This window comes from Puntigrus tetrazona, chromosome 3 (genome assembly GCF_018831695.1).
Source record: "Puntigrus tetrazona isolate hp1 chromosome 3, ASM1883169v1, whole genome shotgun sequence".
Lineage (NCBI taxonomy): Eukaryota > Metazoa > Chordata > Actinopteri > Cypriniformes > Cyprinidae > Puntigrus > Puntigrus tetrazona.
In genome coordinates, this window is record NC_056701.1 from 16,229,950 (window position 1) to 16,246,389 (window position 16,440).

At 37.7% G+C, this 16,440-nt stretch overlaps 2 protein-coding genes across 2 annotated transcripts; both read right to left on the bottom strand.

The window, feature by feature from the left end:
• Positions 1-7,854: 7,854 nt before the first annotated feature.
• On the bottom strand, positions 7,855-11,641 carry LOC122341827 (QRFP-like peptide receptor). Its single transcript, XM_043235474.1, has 2 exons — positions 11,391-11,641; positions 7,855-10,713 (listed from the first exon to the last, which is right to left on the bottom strand). Exon 2 carries the CDS (start codon positions 10,538-10,540, stop codon positions 9,251-9,253), a length of 1,290 nt encoding a protein of 429 aa, XP_043091409.1. The 5' UTR covers positions 10,541-10,713; positions 11,391-11,641; the 3' UTR covers positions 7,855-9,250.
• A 2,062-nt stretch (positions 11,642-13,703) lies between these two features.
• grifin (galectin-related inter-fiber protein) lies at positions 13,704-15,454 on the bottom strand. The gene is made up of 3 exons (XM_043225462.1): positions 15,329-15,454; positions 14,126-14,288; positions 13,704-14,011 (listed from the first exon to the last, which is right to left on the bottom strand). The coding sequence occupies exons 1-3, from the start codon at positions 15,442-15,444 to the stop codon at positions 13,847-13,849; spliced, it is 444 nt and encodes a 147-aa protein (XP_043081397.1). The 5' UTR covers positions 15,445-15,454; the 3' UTR covers positions 13,704-13,846.
• Between the last annotated feature and the right edge of the window lie 986 nt (positions 15,455-16,440).

The following is a 16,440-nucleotide window of genomic DNA, read 5'->3' on the forward strand; positions in this document are numbered from 1 at the left end:
TTCTGATTCTGAACCTACATTATCTCAATGAAACCTTTGGTAAACCGTGCAGGCCTGTTTAACAGCTGTTAGGAATCGCTTAAATGGTATTTTTAGTTTTCCCTTTTGTGTTTTAAGTATTACAAATGTACTGAAGCAGACAGGAAGCTTTTTCCTCTGACAGTGTGCGTGGAAGAGTGTGTTCACGAGGGCCACACAAAGCAGCAGTCACACACGGCCCGGGCTCTTTCCTTTACATCACCTTTCACGGCTGCATGAACCATTCAGACAAGGCAGGTTTTTGTCTGCCTTGATCCCTGACACAGATTTGTTCCATATTTATGAAAGTGAACAGAACTCACAATGGAAACCGTAAAGGGACGTTGTGAATGATATCGCTGATGTTAGTTTTTTTCTGGCTCTGGGCTCTTTGCAAAATTAGAAAGTCTCACTCAAGACCATGCAGGGGTGTGAGCCGCGTATTTGCCGTGTTTCGCAATTGTAGCGAGAGGAGACTGACGCAACGCTATTCTCAGCAATCACAGTTTCTAATCATAACCACAGCTGTAATATGCAAAGCATGGGTAGCTTGCAATTCTGTGTTAGGGTATGGACCCTGAAGATATTTGGAATAAAAGAAAAATGCAATATGCAGCATGACTCATTTAATAGTTTTCATCCACAGGCTATACAAAAAAGATGAATTAAAAACGTCTGCTACCTGCTTAAAAAAAGATGTATTTTATAGTCTAAAAATCAATATATACTCTATTAATTAGGCCTCAAGAGCTGTTTCTGAATTCATGAATCGGCATTGGTCTGTGCAAATCGGACTGATTATTCACTGCAGATGCACAAAAGCACATTAGAATAGGAAATAACTGAATGATTTTGGGGTTTAAACTGCAAAAATGTAAACCTATACCGTTATCCTAAGACCAAAACCAGTTAGAGCTGTTTAATCCGAACAATATCAAATAGACCTCTCGGGTTAAACAGAAGATGAGATGCCTGACAAGAGTTTCGCAAAGTGATCGCCGTTTTAATTTGTTAAACATCAAAATGATACGGCGGTATTTTGTGCTTTATTAATTTAATCAGAATTGATTTTCTGCCTCTCCCATTTTTCCTTTGAACTGCAGGGATTTTTTTGGTGCTCTAATAAATGTAGACACACTCTTTTTCGTCAGAGTTTCAGTGGTGTCTGTGCATGTCACAGTGATCATTTTCAACAGAACTCTAATGAGAAATGCTAATGAAAATGGTCTGCCGATAGGTCGCATGGACTGAGGGCATAAAGTCTTGTCAGTCATGTTTTTTCTCTTCACAATGAAATCAGTGGTGTCAACTCATGTACTCCCCTCTGATTGAATTAGATCGTCTGAAAGGGCCCAGCAAATGTTAATGTCACAACAGGTTTAACTTTAGCTGGCGTTATCCAGAAGGAAAAGTTCAAACGTTTTAAAGTTTTACTCAGAGCTATAGAACCATACTCTTCCTTGTATGTATTAGGACATAACTCTTAATTATTAAATTCAGATCTTTCATTCACCTCCGTTACCACAGGTGTATAAAATGAGTCACCTAGCCATGCAGTCTGCCTTTACAAAATGTTTGGAAAAATTTTCAAGCATGGCATTGTGATAGGATGCCACCTTAGCAGGAATTCAGTTTGTGGAATTTTATCCCTTCTGGATATGTCACGGTTAACTGTAAAAGGTATTATTAGAAAGTAGAGGCCTTTAGTAACAGCAGCAACTCGGCCATGAAGCAGAAGACCACGTAAAGTCACAGAGCGAGGTCACAGAGTGCTGAGCGCATGCTGTGTAAAAGCGACCAATGTCGCTGATTTCATAGCTGAATAGTTACAAACTTCCACTGGCCTTAATATCGTCACTTAACTTTGTGGCAGGAGTTTTATGAAATGGGTTTCTGTGGTTGAGTAGCTGCATGTAAGCATCGCATAACCAAGTACAAGGACTTGTGGAAAGCACACCACTGGACTGCTTCTCTGTATTGGGCAAGATTGATATATAAATAATAAAATAACATATATATATATATATATATATATATATATATATATATATATATATATATATATATATATATATATATATATATATATATATTTGTTTTTCCACAGATTTAACTTCTGTTTAAATCTGTTTAAAGCACTATGAATTACTATTGTGTAAAAAGATTTTGCAAACATTTCTATACACAAGTTAACGCAAACGAGAACCTGGAGGATTTCCATTAATCTGTGGATGTCGTTTACTTCAAGGTTGAACACTTCATAGTGGTGTTAGTTGACCTTGCTGTCAGCATTTATTTATTTATTTTTTATTTTATGGAAAGGCCAGCTGGCATGTCCCCAGGACATAACCCAGGGAGATGATTGCAGATGTTTACATGCAGCACTCATCCTCTCTCTCTCACCTCTTGATGGAATGCTATTACAGCTGAGGGTAGAGCAAGCCATCACACATCTGCCATGTCACTAAAGTCAGAGCTTCCGCCCCTCTGCAAAAGAGGTGATAGCATCACAGGGATGGAGTTGTTGTCACTTTGCTGTCTCCACAGGACATAAGTGTCCTGTAAACATGTTTTTGGAAAGATGTCAGGCTAGGCATATAGCCTGCGGTGCAATGGCTTTCTAAAAAATGCTGAAACTATGTCTACAGAAAAGGGGTCAATGATGTGACCCAGATTTTTGTCTGTCCAGAGCTCTAGTTTATTCGAAAATACATTAAAATGCAATTTGTAAATGCAATAAATACACCTTTACTATGATGAGTGTTTTCTAAATCTGAAATTATTAGGGTTTTTTGAGCAGTAAAAAACTGACAGCAAAATGAAGAAAAAAAAACGTTTTACAAGAATAACACTCTTAAAAAGAAAACTTTAGTTTGGCAGTACCCTCTGAAGCGTCGAGGCATGGACTCCACAAGACCTCTGGCAACAAAACATTAATAGCAGATCCTTCAAGTCCTGCAAGTTGCAAGCTTGGACCTCCGTGGATTTGATGGTCCAGCACATTCCACAGATGGTCAACCCGGATTGAGGTCTGGGGAGTTTGGAGGCCAAAGCAACATCATGTCAAGTTCCCCAAACCATTCCAGAACAGTTTTAGCAGCGTGGAAGGTGCATTATCCTGCTGACAGACACCACTGCCATCAGGAAACACCATGGTCTGCAGCAATTTCTGGATAAGTGGTAAATGTCAAAGTAACATCCACATGAATGCCAGGACCCGAGATTTCTTAGAAGAGAATTACCCAGAGCATAACACTACGTCTGCCTGCCTGTTTTCCTCCCTCACTGCATCCTTCTGCAATCTCTTCCCCAGGTAAACGATGCACACGATCTATATCCACCAGATCTAAAATCAAATGTGATTCATCAGACAAGGCATTGCTCCATGGTCTAGGACTGACTCTCATGTGCCTATTATAGATGCTTTCGGCATTATAAAGCTGGTTCCTCTTTGCGCTACATTTTCTAGGCACTATCCACTCCATACAGGGAAAACCCACAAAACTCAGCTTTTAGGAGATGCGCTGACCCAACTGTTTTGCCTTTGTTAAACTCACTCAGAACTTGCCCATTTATTTCTGCTTCCCACACATGAAATTCACAAACTTACTACTGGTTTAATGGCCGGTCGGTGTACTTTTTTCCATTACTGACCCCGTCATTTGTCTCGCGTAAAGGTCGTACCCTATTCCTCTAAATGGATTCTACACAAGGACCATTCGTGACACATGACATCCTTCTCGAAAACTGCGCAAAGGTTTAATTGGTCTGTTATCATAAAAATCTCATCTAAAGATCTAAACATTTGAGACAATAGCACTTAAACTGTATTACTTTGATGATTTATCACTCCAGATGTGATTCAGGCTGGAGATTCAGGTCAACTCTGCATCCTTACTGATGATGAAGTCATCTGTCTCCTGACTGCATCCTAATGTACCGAAAACCCAATCTTAACTATATCCCGCAGCAACCGTCCTCGGTATATTTATATTCCCTCTGGTCTTCACTTTGACATCTTGAGAGAATTTGTGGCCACAAGTTGATGCGGCACAGCTAATGGATCAAAGCAAAGGAGCTCTAGGGATCCACTTCTTGAGTATTTGTATTAGCCGTATATAATCCATGTCCTCTGATGTCACTGATGGCTTTGATGCGAAAGCACTTACGTATAGAGTATCCTGACCTGTAATTGCATTGGAACACAACATGGGTACTAATGTCCAGTGTGTTGGATATTTTTGAGCTCTGTTTTGGGGGAAGCGGGTGGTCAGATCATCACGAGTGTATTAAACCCGCGCTGGTGCGCTGCTGTTGAGGCTCTAGGACGTGCTCTCACTCTGCTGCCTGGTATCTAGGGTTAATCCCAGGAAATTAGTGGCATTAAAGGGAATGTCGTAGTTGGAATTGGTCGGATGATGCGTGACTGTCTGTTTTCACAGACTGCTGGGGTTAATGGTAATTGAACCAAGGTTAACATGAATCTTAGAAGTGACCTGTGTACTGCGAAGGAAGATCTATCACTGGAAACCACTGGACTGATTGCTGCAGGTTGGATCAATGGAGTTTACATGATGATGAAGATGATGATGAAGATGATGATGAAGATCACGGTGATAAGGAGGGTACAGAACAGATGCTCAAGAGTCACCCATTATACTCCCTTCCTCTGTTTTTCTTTTATCCTCATAATAATGCGACATGACATTGTCCAAACACAATTTACTAAAAACAAGCTATTTTTAAGATAGCAGCTTGATGTATTTTAATTTAGTACATAATGGCCTTGAAATGCTTCCGCAATTTGTAGACTTCTGAAAACATCAGAACGATTTTAATATAAATATATGTTTAAGGGTTAGGTATTGGAGATATTACTACGGCTGAAAGCTTCCCAATGTTTCTGTTCTTTTTCCTTTTTTTTAATGATCCTTTTTTGTTGACTGAATGCTGTAGGATTTTTGTATCTTAGATATCTTTAGATATGAAGTTTTTGTTTTGGCTTTAGTCTAATGACAATATGAAAGCCTGTTTCATATTCTATTCAGTATTCTATTATCTATTTTTCAGTATTGTTATACTGTTTTTCTCATGTGGTTTAAATATGTCAATGTATAAATGCAAGGAAAGGGGTCCCTCACAGTCGTCATATTGGGGTTCTTGGCTTAAAAGATTTTACAACTCAAAAAAAAAAAGTTTAGTAGTTGTAGTGTTTTGAGTAAAATAAATTTTTCCATCTGTTGTTTTTTTTCCATTATCAATTTTTCTATTATCTATTTTTCAGTATTCTATTATACTCTACACCTCTGTTGAATGAGAGCATTCCTTTTTTTTCACCTCATTCAACAGAGGCATATATGTATTTGTGTATAATATGTGTATAAGTTTTTATTCAACAAAAATCCTCCCAGCATGGTTTCCACCAAAATATTAAACAGCACAGCACTTATTATAGTTAATAATAAGAAATGTTTCTTGAGCAGCTTTTCCATCACAGGAATAAATTATATTTTAAAATGGAACAGAATTATTTTACATTGTACAGTAAAAAAAGTAAAATTTGTAAAATTATTAAAATAATCTGTTTTATTTACAAATTAAAAAAAAAAACTCTTACACTAGAATATTTCATAACTTCACTATTTTATTGAATTTTACTTAACTGCAGCTTTCATTCATTTCTTATGCTTAAGAAATAGCAAAAAACATGAAATAATATTACTCAATCTTTTGGTAGTGTAAACACAGTTTTTGCACTATTTATCTTTAATTTTCATATACGTTTCCCACAGTCATTTGCTACAGATTAAAGTTGTTATTCCTGAACTAATATATCAGTTGTTGGAGTGGGTTGTAACATTACAAAAATATTGCACAGTACTTGAACTTATCTTGAAGGAACTTTTATCGGTCTGTACACAGCCCAGACCTTTAAAAAGAATTACTGTAACAACAGCGAGCCAGACTCCATCTCCATGAGAGCAAATCCCTGCAGCCATGCTCCGATATCTAGTGGAGAACTTCCATGTAGAGGCAGTTGGGAGAATCAACTTCTTATTAATACACAAGGGGCTGGAATGATCTGTTCAGTGACAGCCCACTGACATGACTGGAGTTGACCCCTCAAAGTTGTTTTCACATACAAAACTTTTGTATAGCGTATGGAGTGGGTGGAGTAGGTTTTAACGCTTTTATTTTCAAATAGATATGTTTATACTTTAAGCAGATTTGACACATAATGTTCTTAAACATAAAGGGTGCGGAAAATGAATTTAAAAAGCTGATTGAGTTTCGTTTGAGCCATGCCAAGATTGGATGAAGGGAATTAGTTGACTACATAATTGAAAAGAGATAAACAAATGCAGCACAGGCTGGGTTAGACATCATAAGAGACTGAGGATTTGCTGTGTTACTGGCCATCGCACCCTTTTAAATCACAATAACACAGAACACTGATATTTAATATTTATGGCTTTCTTGATTTGTTACTTGATGTTCTCCAGCATGATTTGAGACGATCCGTAGAGCATTTTGAGCGTCTATTGAACACTTTCAAACAGGTATATTAGTTTAGATTAAAACATTAACATTAACAATTTTGTTTGTTTTTGAATTCTACTAAAATAAAGTTTGATGAAAGCAACAATTTTATTCTGAATCTTCTTTATGGTAAATATAAAATATCACTTTATTCAGAAAATCTCAGTGCATCTAAGGGGTGATAACATCTGCCATCAAGACATTTATTGATTTGAGTTTTTTTCCTTTTTATTCAAGAAGTGCTCCTTGTATTTTCTATTACGCCCCTTTCCTGTGAAAAGCTCAGGCTAATAACTGCTGCAGTCTGTCTCTCTCCTGAACAGAATTACCATTCATCAGCTTTCAATATCTCTCAGTAGTCGCTCATTCTTACTAAAGTGAAATACTTATAGGCTAATCAAGCCCATTCTGCATATAGAGTGATGTGACAGTTGCTAATCAGAATTAGCATGAATATAAGGGCCAATGCTAGTGTTGGTGATCACATGTCTGTGGAAGACAAAGATGGAGCTCTTCCCAAGAAGAGGATTCATGACTATGAATATCTGAATGAGGATATGTCTATATGGCTTCATGTAAACTCTTTTGTTACTGTTATTGTAGTCTATGCTACTCAGATTTCCTCAGAAACTATTTTTTTTAGCATACATACACGTGACCCTGGAGCACAAAACCAGTCTTAAGCAGCACAGGTATATTTGTAGCAATAGCCAACAATACTTTGATGATATTAATATATTTTGTAAATTTTCTGCCCTAAATATATCGAAACAAATTTTTGTATTAGTAAAATGCTTTGCTAAGAACTTAATTTGGACAACTTTAAAGGCAATTTTCTCAATATTTATATTTTTTAATTCCAGACTTTCCAAATAGTTGTATCTCAGACAAATTCTAAGCAAACCATACATTAATGGAAAGCTTATTTATTCTGCTTTCAGATAATGTATAAATTGACGCTTACAACTGGTTTTGTGGTGCAGGGTAACATATATTATTTTATTCTGCTTTGTGGATTTTTTCAGTAAAACGTTTTTCCTGTCAGAAAGTCTCATGATAACAGAAATGAAGAGGCGATAATTGTGCTTGTAGCCTATTTCATGTGGTACATTATGTCATTATATACTTTGAATTGTGGATCTATTCATACCAAAAGATTGGTACAGCTCTATTTAGTGAACCATCTCTGAGTCTATTCATGTTGGTTTTTATTGAAGAAGGCAAGTAATGATTATTCACAATCAAGCACAGTACATTTAATGACATCGAATTGCTATGGATCTTCACATTGACCTTAATTGTATTCATGCACTCTGGAAACTCTATACCAAATAGAATTTTTTTTTGTGAATATAAATGCACATTTATATGTTTATAGAGATATTGTGGAAAAAATGATTTTACTCGAAACACTACAAATTTTCACTACGCTTTTCAAATCTTTTAAGACAAGGACCCCAATACAACGACTGTGAGGGTCCCCTTTCCTAAAACATAATGGCATTTATACATTGACATATTTACAGCATATGAGAAAAACAGTGTAACAGAATAGTGAAAAATAGATAAATAGAATATGAAACAGATTTTATATTGTCATTGCACTAAAGGCAAAACAAAAACTTCATATCTAGAACAATATCTAGAAGATACTAGAAGAGTATTTTCTGTTTTAACCAGGATTAAAGCACAGTTAAACGCATAACCTGAAAATTCTTTTTTATTTTCATTTTCAATTCCAGTAGATCTTTTCACAATTAATATTTTTATAGCAGCTTAACATATCAGCTAATTATGCCTTAATGGCTTCAAGTTAAAGGCAATTGTGGCAAAAAAAGCTCTTCAGAAAGATACAAATATAAACTAGTATTTAACATGTTAATCATAAGGAAAGAGTAGATTCACTGACAGACCTTATAGACAAGAACCTAAATACCTTGGTTTCTTCGGTTCACAAAACTGCTCAACTTTCCATTTCTGACACACGAAGATTCAAAGTCAAAAGGACATATTTTCAAACTGCTGTTCAGATTTTTGTATTCCCTATCATGTTTATCAAACAACACCAAAAAGTACAGAGACAAAAGAAATAGTTTCATCTAACAGCAGTTGCTCTTGCTCTGGGCATGTGACCAAAAGTCTGGGTTTCATTGGTTGGCTGGGTTTCTTCACTGAGATTAGAACATCTCCCCATAAAAAAATTCCATCACATTGACAGCATGTTTATGTTGGTCCGAACAGCTGTTCAGTCAAATTAAAATATTTATCGCACTGAATTTTCACATGCAAACATTTGTCTTAATTGCCTTGCCTTAATTGACCATTTATGTACAATCTGTGTCAGTGAATTCTATACAAAACCGTCCTTTATTTACAGGAAGTCCCACTTCACATCAAGAAACTTCTATTCACGTACAATATAAGCTATGATGCAATGTAACTGTAACTTACAGTTACAATGTAACTTACTTTTCGTGACTGTTAGTTCCGAAAACAAACTATACAAACTAAGTAGCATCAAATCATCAGAATCACATGCCTTTTGACAATACTACAAAATAAATGATCTGAGATTGTTCTCCCAAAAGTAAAAAGATTCATAAAACCTCTACTTCTTGGGTAGAAAACAAAAGTTGTTTTGTGAACTAACCCTATAAGTGCCCTGCATGCTTTTAGGTACTATGCACCCTGATTATAAATTTGATAACTTAGGATTGCTTGTAGACGCTATCTTCTCTGACAGGCTTTGGAGAGACACCATTTGGCTGTTGTTTGAACACCAATCAGAAAGAGTCTCCACCGACACCTGGCTCACGGCACCTTGTTGCCGGCCAGATTTCTGCCTTTTGAAAGAAAGCACACTGGACAGTTTAAAAGAGCTGGAGGATCTAAGGACGGAAAGCATTCTCTGATGATACCTGGACCTTACTGCTCTGGCAGAGCGGTACAAATCACCCAAGAAGCAATAGCAGATGGGATTGAGGCTGGAGTTAGTGAGGCCCAGCCACTGTGCGAAAGGACGACTCTGCAGAACCCAGTGAGGCGGATGAATCTCGCGGTCAATCAGGATGTCTGCAACGTAAAGCGGGAGCCAGGAGACGGCGAATAAGAGGACCAAAGTGACCACCACCTTGGCGATCTTCTTGCGCATCTTCAGATGTGAAGCGTGCATGGCCTGGCTGTGTGGGTCGAAATCGTCAAAATGATGAGAAGCCCTCCAGAGCTTCCTTCCTGTCAGAAAGCTGATGATGAGGTTGAAGGTCACGGGGATGCAGTAGAGAGCCACGAAGAGGAGCACGTTGTAGACCTGCTTGAGTCTCGCCTGCGGCCAGAGCTCTCTGCAGATTGGCACGGCGATGTCGATTAAGTGGATCTCGTCCAGCTTGATCATGAAGAGCAAAGGTGCGCAAATGGCCGAGGACAGGATCCAAACGCACACGATGGTGATGTAGATCTTCTTCTGGGTGAAGTACGAGAGGGAATTGAGCGGGCTGTGCACGCTGTAGTACCGGTTGATGCTGATGACGGTCAGGCTGAGGACGCTTGCAGACACGGACACGGCCTGGATGAAGGGGACGGCCCGGCACAGGAGGTCTCCGTACACCCATGCGGTGTAAATGGTGTGGCCGAGCGTGATGGGCATGCAGATGCAAACCACCATCAGATCACACACTGCCAAGTTGATGAGTAAACTCCGGGTGGCACTGATGCTCTGCATCCTCTTATTCTTCTGGCAGGTGAGCATTCGAATGGCCATGAGATTTCCTATGAAGCCCACCACGAACGATAAAGAGTACATCACGGTGAGAGCGATAGTGGTGGGCTCTTTGATCGTCAGCAGCAGCAGTCTCTCCAGCTCTCCACTCTGGTGGAGGAACACATCATTCGCAAAGTCCTCGACACCGTGGAGAGAGGCGTTCAAGGACAGCAAGGCGTTTGAGAGCAGAAGCTCTTTTTTCAGAACGCCTGCGGTTAAATTCATATTCCTTCTGTTTGTGGTAAAGGTTCGGGGTTATTTGTGATATGTTGATATGCGCTGGTTAGAATCCAAAAGCTGCTTTAGACATCCCAGAGTGGATTACTAAAGCTCAAGGCATCTTCATCTTCAGCCAAAACCAGCAAGGTAATGAAATCCATCATTTAGCTTACAGCCCTCTATGGAAACATGACACACATTAGGAGGGAAATTAAATTACAAGAAATCCAAGCAATTGCACTAAACAAACTGTACGCCTTAAAATACAGTGCCTGATTAATGATACATTGTACACATGTCTTTTAAATTTACATTACATTTTCATTTTTTCTCCACAATTTGTCGTGCTAGATTACATTGTGAATTATGCAAGCCACAATAAATGCTCAGGCAGGATAAATTGTGCGTGATATTGTGAGATGGTTCTTAAGGGCACCATTTTGCTAAATTACTCTCATTTCAGACAGTTTTGAGCTAGGTATCTGAATCCAACAAAGAGGAAAACAAACAGGCATTTGTGTTATTGGTCTTCAGACATAAATAAAACGAACTCGCGGCACAGGCTAGTGCTGATTAACAGTGAATATGAGATACACCTCTGTCTTTTAATACCGCCTGCTTATTTGTCTTCAAAATCAAGCGAGATTAAACTGTGCCTACATGCAAACTCTCACGAACCAATGATCAGGAGCCCCAATAAATCTCTAAATACAGCTGCTTAAATAGTCGAAAATGTACCTCCGCAAGTTAAGTCACTTTCTCTTTATTTACTTCTGTCATCCATTATAGTAATTGTTAAATGCCTCAACTGCATCCGAATGAATGAATTTAAGAAATATTAATACAGGCTACATACCGACGTTGCGCGCTCGGTAGCAGGTGCGAGGTTCAGTGTGCTTCTCCTTCGTCTCTAGCTGACGGGAAGAAACGAGCGTCTGCGGATGCGGCGGAGCTGCTGCGTGTCTCTGATGCGATGGGAGCAGTTTTCTCATTCACCTCGTCGCTCCGCACACACCGAGGTGTAGCGGCTGCGCAATTAAAGCGGCACTCACCAGTGTTTATGCTAATTGAAAAAAAGTTGTACACCTAATCAAAGGAACCCTTCTAATAGGTTTTTGCATATACGCATGGGACGAAGACTCTACAAATACATTTTTGTTAAAGAAAATCAGTTTTTTTTATAGAGGGAGCGGGTCGCCACGTCACGGGTGCCTCCGTGAGGTCACATGGCCAGCTGCGTCATTTAATTAAATAACGGTAATAATATGTTAATCTTACTTAGAGCAGAAAGTACATAAAACAGACACAAATGGCTAAAAACAAGACAAACAAGCACACCGAGCAGTTTGATCAATGGAGCTCGAGTCAATAGCTATAGTCCAGAGTGATGTATTGATCAGCACGTGCGTGATCCACCGGCCCAAACTTAATGAGTATGAGTGGAAAAAAATTGAAAAAAACGAGCAAAGCCAGCTTTGAAAACATGAAACAATCTATGGTAGCTGACTGCTCGCTAACCGTGAAGCAAATGCAGACACAGCCAGTGGTCGAAAAAAAAGTTTCTGTTAGGTGTATGGGTCCTGTGCCTAATTTTACACATTAATGCCTTATTAAAATAACTATTACTTGTAAGTAGTTTTTTTTCTGGGGCCTGAAATAAAAAAAAGGTCAATATTGATAGGCTAAATAAAAAAATAATTAGCTAAATGTATTTTTGTCTGGTTTAGGTCTGTCATGGATGAGTTTTACAGCACCAGCACCCCCCTCAATTCGAGTCCATGGTCACAGAAAGACACTTACTTTTACTTAATATTGTGCTGAAAAGGTTTGTTTCAAGGTTTCTGTGCATTATTGGCACAGTTCCAAGTCTTAGGTTGCATAAATGCTATTGAAGAAAGTTTACTTTATGTAGACGTTTACTTTCCCACATTGTGTGGGGTAAGCTGTCACAATGGGAACCTGCAAGTAAACCGTTTATTATCAGCTTTTAATATTTTTTTATGCTGTAATATTATATGATGTGGTCCCCTTATAATGTAATGTGCTTTGTTAAAGCACATTGTTAGAGCTATATTTAGCCTGCCTGTCGCTGTTAGGCTACACATCGGCACTCTCTCCAGTCCTTGACGTCATATGGAGTCTCTGCCAAAAAACGAGCACACGCTGCATTATCATTGATTAAAGAAAGATTTTGGCCACTTATCACTGTATACTATTACTCAAAAGTTTGGGGCCAATAAGACTTTCCCCCTTTTCTTTTGTTTAGAAATCAGATGTATTAAACTAAACTGGAAGTAAACATATTTGTGTTACAACATATATCTGTTTCAACTGTATCAACTTTCTATTCATTTGTTAATCTAAAAACCCCAAACATCTGCATGTATTTCAGCATATTTCAATGTTAATAATAATAAGAAATGTTTTGTGAGCAGCAAATCAGCATTGATTTTTTTTTGACAGTCATGTGAGACTAAAGACAGGAGATGATGCTGACAATCGGCTTCATCGGCACATGAATAAATAATCTAGTATTTTAAATTGTAATAATATTTCACAATTTTATTGTCTTTTCTGTATTTTTGCATCAAACAAATACAGCTCTGGTAAGCATTTTTACGACCTTTCTGATCCCAAAAATGTAACAACCCTACATTTTGAACAATGTATGTATGAATGTATAAAATTTATGTATTTAATTATATAGAGAAAAAGTTTAGCCAGAATACTTATTTTTATTAATTATACACATGTTTTATATTGGAAAACTGGTTTAAGTACTAGGTTTTATGTTTGTTTGACTAATTGTCACAGTAAAATGTTTATGTGCAGAGAAAAAGTAAAACATATTTAGTTTTTTTTGAGAATACATGTGATGTCACAGTAGAGCAAGAATATTAATGCTTTGTTATTTTTCAGTGAAATTTATCATATCACTAGTATACTTATTTTTGCGAGCATATTTCAGTATTGTGTCTTAGGATGTTTCATCATAAGCAGACCCAGATGGATCTGATCATCTATTTTTGACATTGATTTTGTGGAAAAACACAAATTCTGAGTCACCCAGATGACGAGTCCTTTAGGAATCTTTTCAAACCTTCCATTTATTCACACATTCATATGAATATGGAGTTCAGGTAAGGCATGTCGGTGCCAATAATTACACCTTTACAAAAGATAATTAAGCCAAGAGGATAATTATAAGAATGGAAAGGTGTGTAAACAAAAATGCAAAAAACAGTAACCCACCATAAACAAACACAAGGCTCACTCCAAATGAATCATCTGTTTGGCCTTATGCCCCGCCACTTAATAAAAATGTTTTTTGGTGATCTCTAAAGAAGAGATATTGACGTCATTGACCACTTGCACTTTCGTGATGGTCTTCAGGTCTTCCACGCGGTGTTTATACTGCATCACCTTGGTTTCGTCAATGTAAACATGGAAGTTATCATTGTCAGAGTAAATTTCAATCTGTTGAGAGACAAGGAGTCGATCCTGACTAAATCTTCCTCACTCTTAATCAAACATAATTCCTGCAGCCCATGATACTTTGTCAATAAAAATGTGATTGTGATGCTTTATCACCTGGAAAGGCTCTTCTATCCCGAGGGGGAAGCTGTTGCACCTCTCCTCCTGCCCCCAGTGGTTGGCCATGTAGGAATTGCAGATGATATCTGACTCGGTGAAGCGCGGGTTGAAATGCAAAGCTATTCTGTCATCGCGGTCACATAGGAAATTGATCTCAAACCTTGGGCACAGAGAAAGACACATAGACTATAATGAACAAATCATTTTGGCCAATGCTGAACCTGAGGCTATCATCGCACTGATGAGGCGCTTGCGTCTGATCATTTCTCCATCACTCTTCTACAAGTGAATGCTAAACAAGAAATGATGGGAGAAAGTCACGTTTGACCCTTGTTTCTGTATAGCAATAATAACTGAACCGCATCTGAATGGATCCCAGGAGAAATCTCTTCCATTTGGTGCTATGAATAAAATAACATATAAATTAATTGCCGCATGAGTTTGTCTCATACGAGTGTCACATTACTATTTTCATGTACACTTCTCTTTAATTACATCCGTGGAGCTGGTTATATTGCAGTAGTTCTTTATAAACAATCTTTTGAATTAATAATTCAGCAGTGTGAGCTATGCATACTCAGAGAAGATTGGTACTGATATTTTCAGTCTCAAAGAACACATGTATTGCATGAGGAGGGTGGTACAGGAAACACTGAAGACATGTAAAGCAGGTATATTAGGACATGATCACGGTCCATTCTAAAGAGTGACAACAAAAACAACTTTTCATGCTTTCCCATTTCAAGTCAAGATAACAAATATATGTCATTAGAATGACTGACTAAAATTCTGATTAAATTCTGAAAACATTATTTATAAAAATATATATAAATAATGTTTTAAAATTATAAATTTTAAAATTTTGACATTTTCAGAAAGTTGAACAAAACACACCTGAAGCAGCTAGTTAGGGACTTCAGGGTGTTTGGAAAATCAAAGACAACTGTGCAAATAGTTGGAAACAAACTTTGGAGGACAGGAGCAGAGTTGAAGACCTAAGCTTAAAACTACTCAAAAACTATATAGACAATAAAATGCAATTTCTATACAATTCTAGAAGTGACACATGAATATTTTTGTGTTAACTTTTCACAATGTTATTAAAAACCAAATAGCTTTAAACAAACAATCTATTAGCCTCACAGGAAAAGTGTTTGTTCTTTGAGAGAGCCTGCCAGAACGTGAAGTTTGAAGACTTACTTGCTGGCTTCTGCTGGGGTCTCTCCTTTCAGGATGACACTCCATCCTGGACATAGACCGTCAGGACAGGATGCCTCAAACTGATTCAAAACATTGCAAAAAATAGCAAACATCATCACTTTCACCAAATGGAAGAGGGTACTTTTAGAGTTTTATATATATATATAAACAAACCGACACAAGCGGAAGCCAATGCTGATGTTGTTCAGATGACAAAATATCAGCAGATATATAATCCTAGCATTGATTTATCACTAATGTAGAGTATTCATGGTTCAGATGACCCAGGGTGCTTAGGAGGTATAATTGTCCAATTACCAAAGCCTTCCTTTCAGGGATCTCATCTCCGACTTCATCATGAATTAATAAACCTTTGTTTTACTGCATGGCTATCACCGTTTAAGAAAGAAATGAAGACGTTAAAGCAATATTCTGTAGCCTGAAGCTATCTATGACATTAATAATCAAGAAAGCAGTAGTTTTTCATGCAGATAGCTTGAAAGGATTGTCAGTAACTGATCCCATCAGTCACTGATGAATAGAATCCAATTTTTTTTTTGTCGTGCTGGGCATAAAAATTAATTGCATCCAAAAGTCAGCAAAATCCCAGTTTGCAAAATGCAAAAAATACGAAGACATAGCACAATTAATAATAATAATAAAAAGTAATAAAAAACTAGGACAAAGACGTTAGAACATTGTGCTATTAATATTAGCTTCTCCAATGTTATTCTAATGAAAGCAGTTTAGATTTTGAATAAATGTATGAAAATACTAATTTAGGCAGACATAGAAAACTGAACTCAGTGAGGACTGGAAGTACGTTAGAGGATGACGTCGCCTGCATCTGCATTATCAGTTCAGCTCCATTGGCCAGCACCTGTTTTATCTGAGAATTTCATGTGCTTCTATGCTGTGCCGCATGCTCCGTTATCTGGATTATGAGCCACTTTCAGAGAGCTTGGTGCCACAAGGCGAGGCCTGTTTGGTTAACCGAGGGGAATTGCAAAACTCGTCACGCTTCCTGTGCTCATCACTGCTAGGCGTCAGACTCCGGTTACTGCTTGCAGAGATATGTGTGAGATTTCATGCAGCATCTGTGAACGTATATT

What these genes read in the sequence shown, in the direction of transcription:
- LOC122341827 (XM_043235474.1), bottom strand. Translation starts at nt 10,540, where the DNA reads ATGAATTTAACCGCAGGCGTTCTGAAAAAAGAGCTTCTGCTCTCAAAC.
- grifin (XM_043225462.1), bottom strand. Translation starts at nt 15,444, where the DNA reads ATGATGTTTGCTATTTTTTGCAATGTTTTGAATCAGTTTGAGGCATCC. An exon ending in ACCCCAGCAGAAGCCAGCAA is followed by an intron (nt 14,289 to 15,328) that starts GTAAGTCTTCAA and finishes TCTGTGCCCAAG; the next exon opens with GTTTGAGATCAATTTCCTAT. An exon ending in GGATAGAAGAGCCTTTCCAG is followed by an intron (nt 14,012 to 14,125) that starts GTGATAAAGCAT and finishes GTCTCTCAACAG; the next exon opens with ATTGAAATTTACTCTGACAA.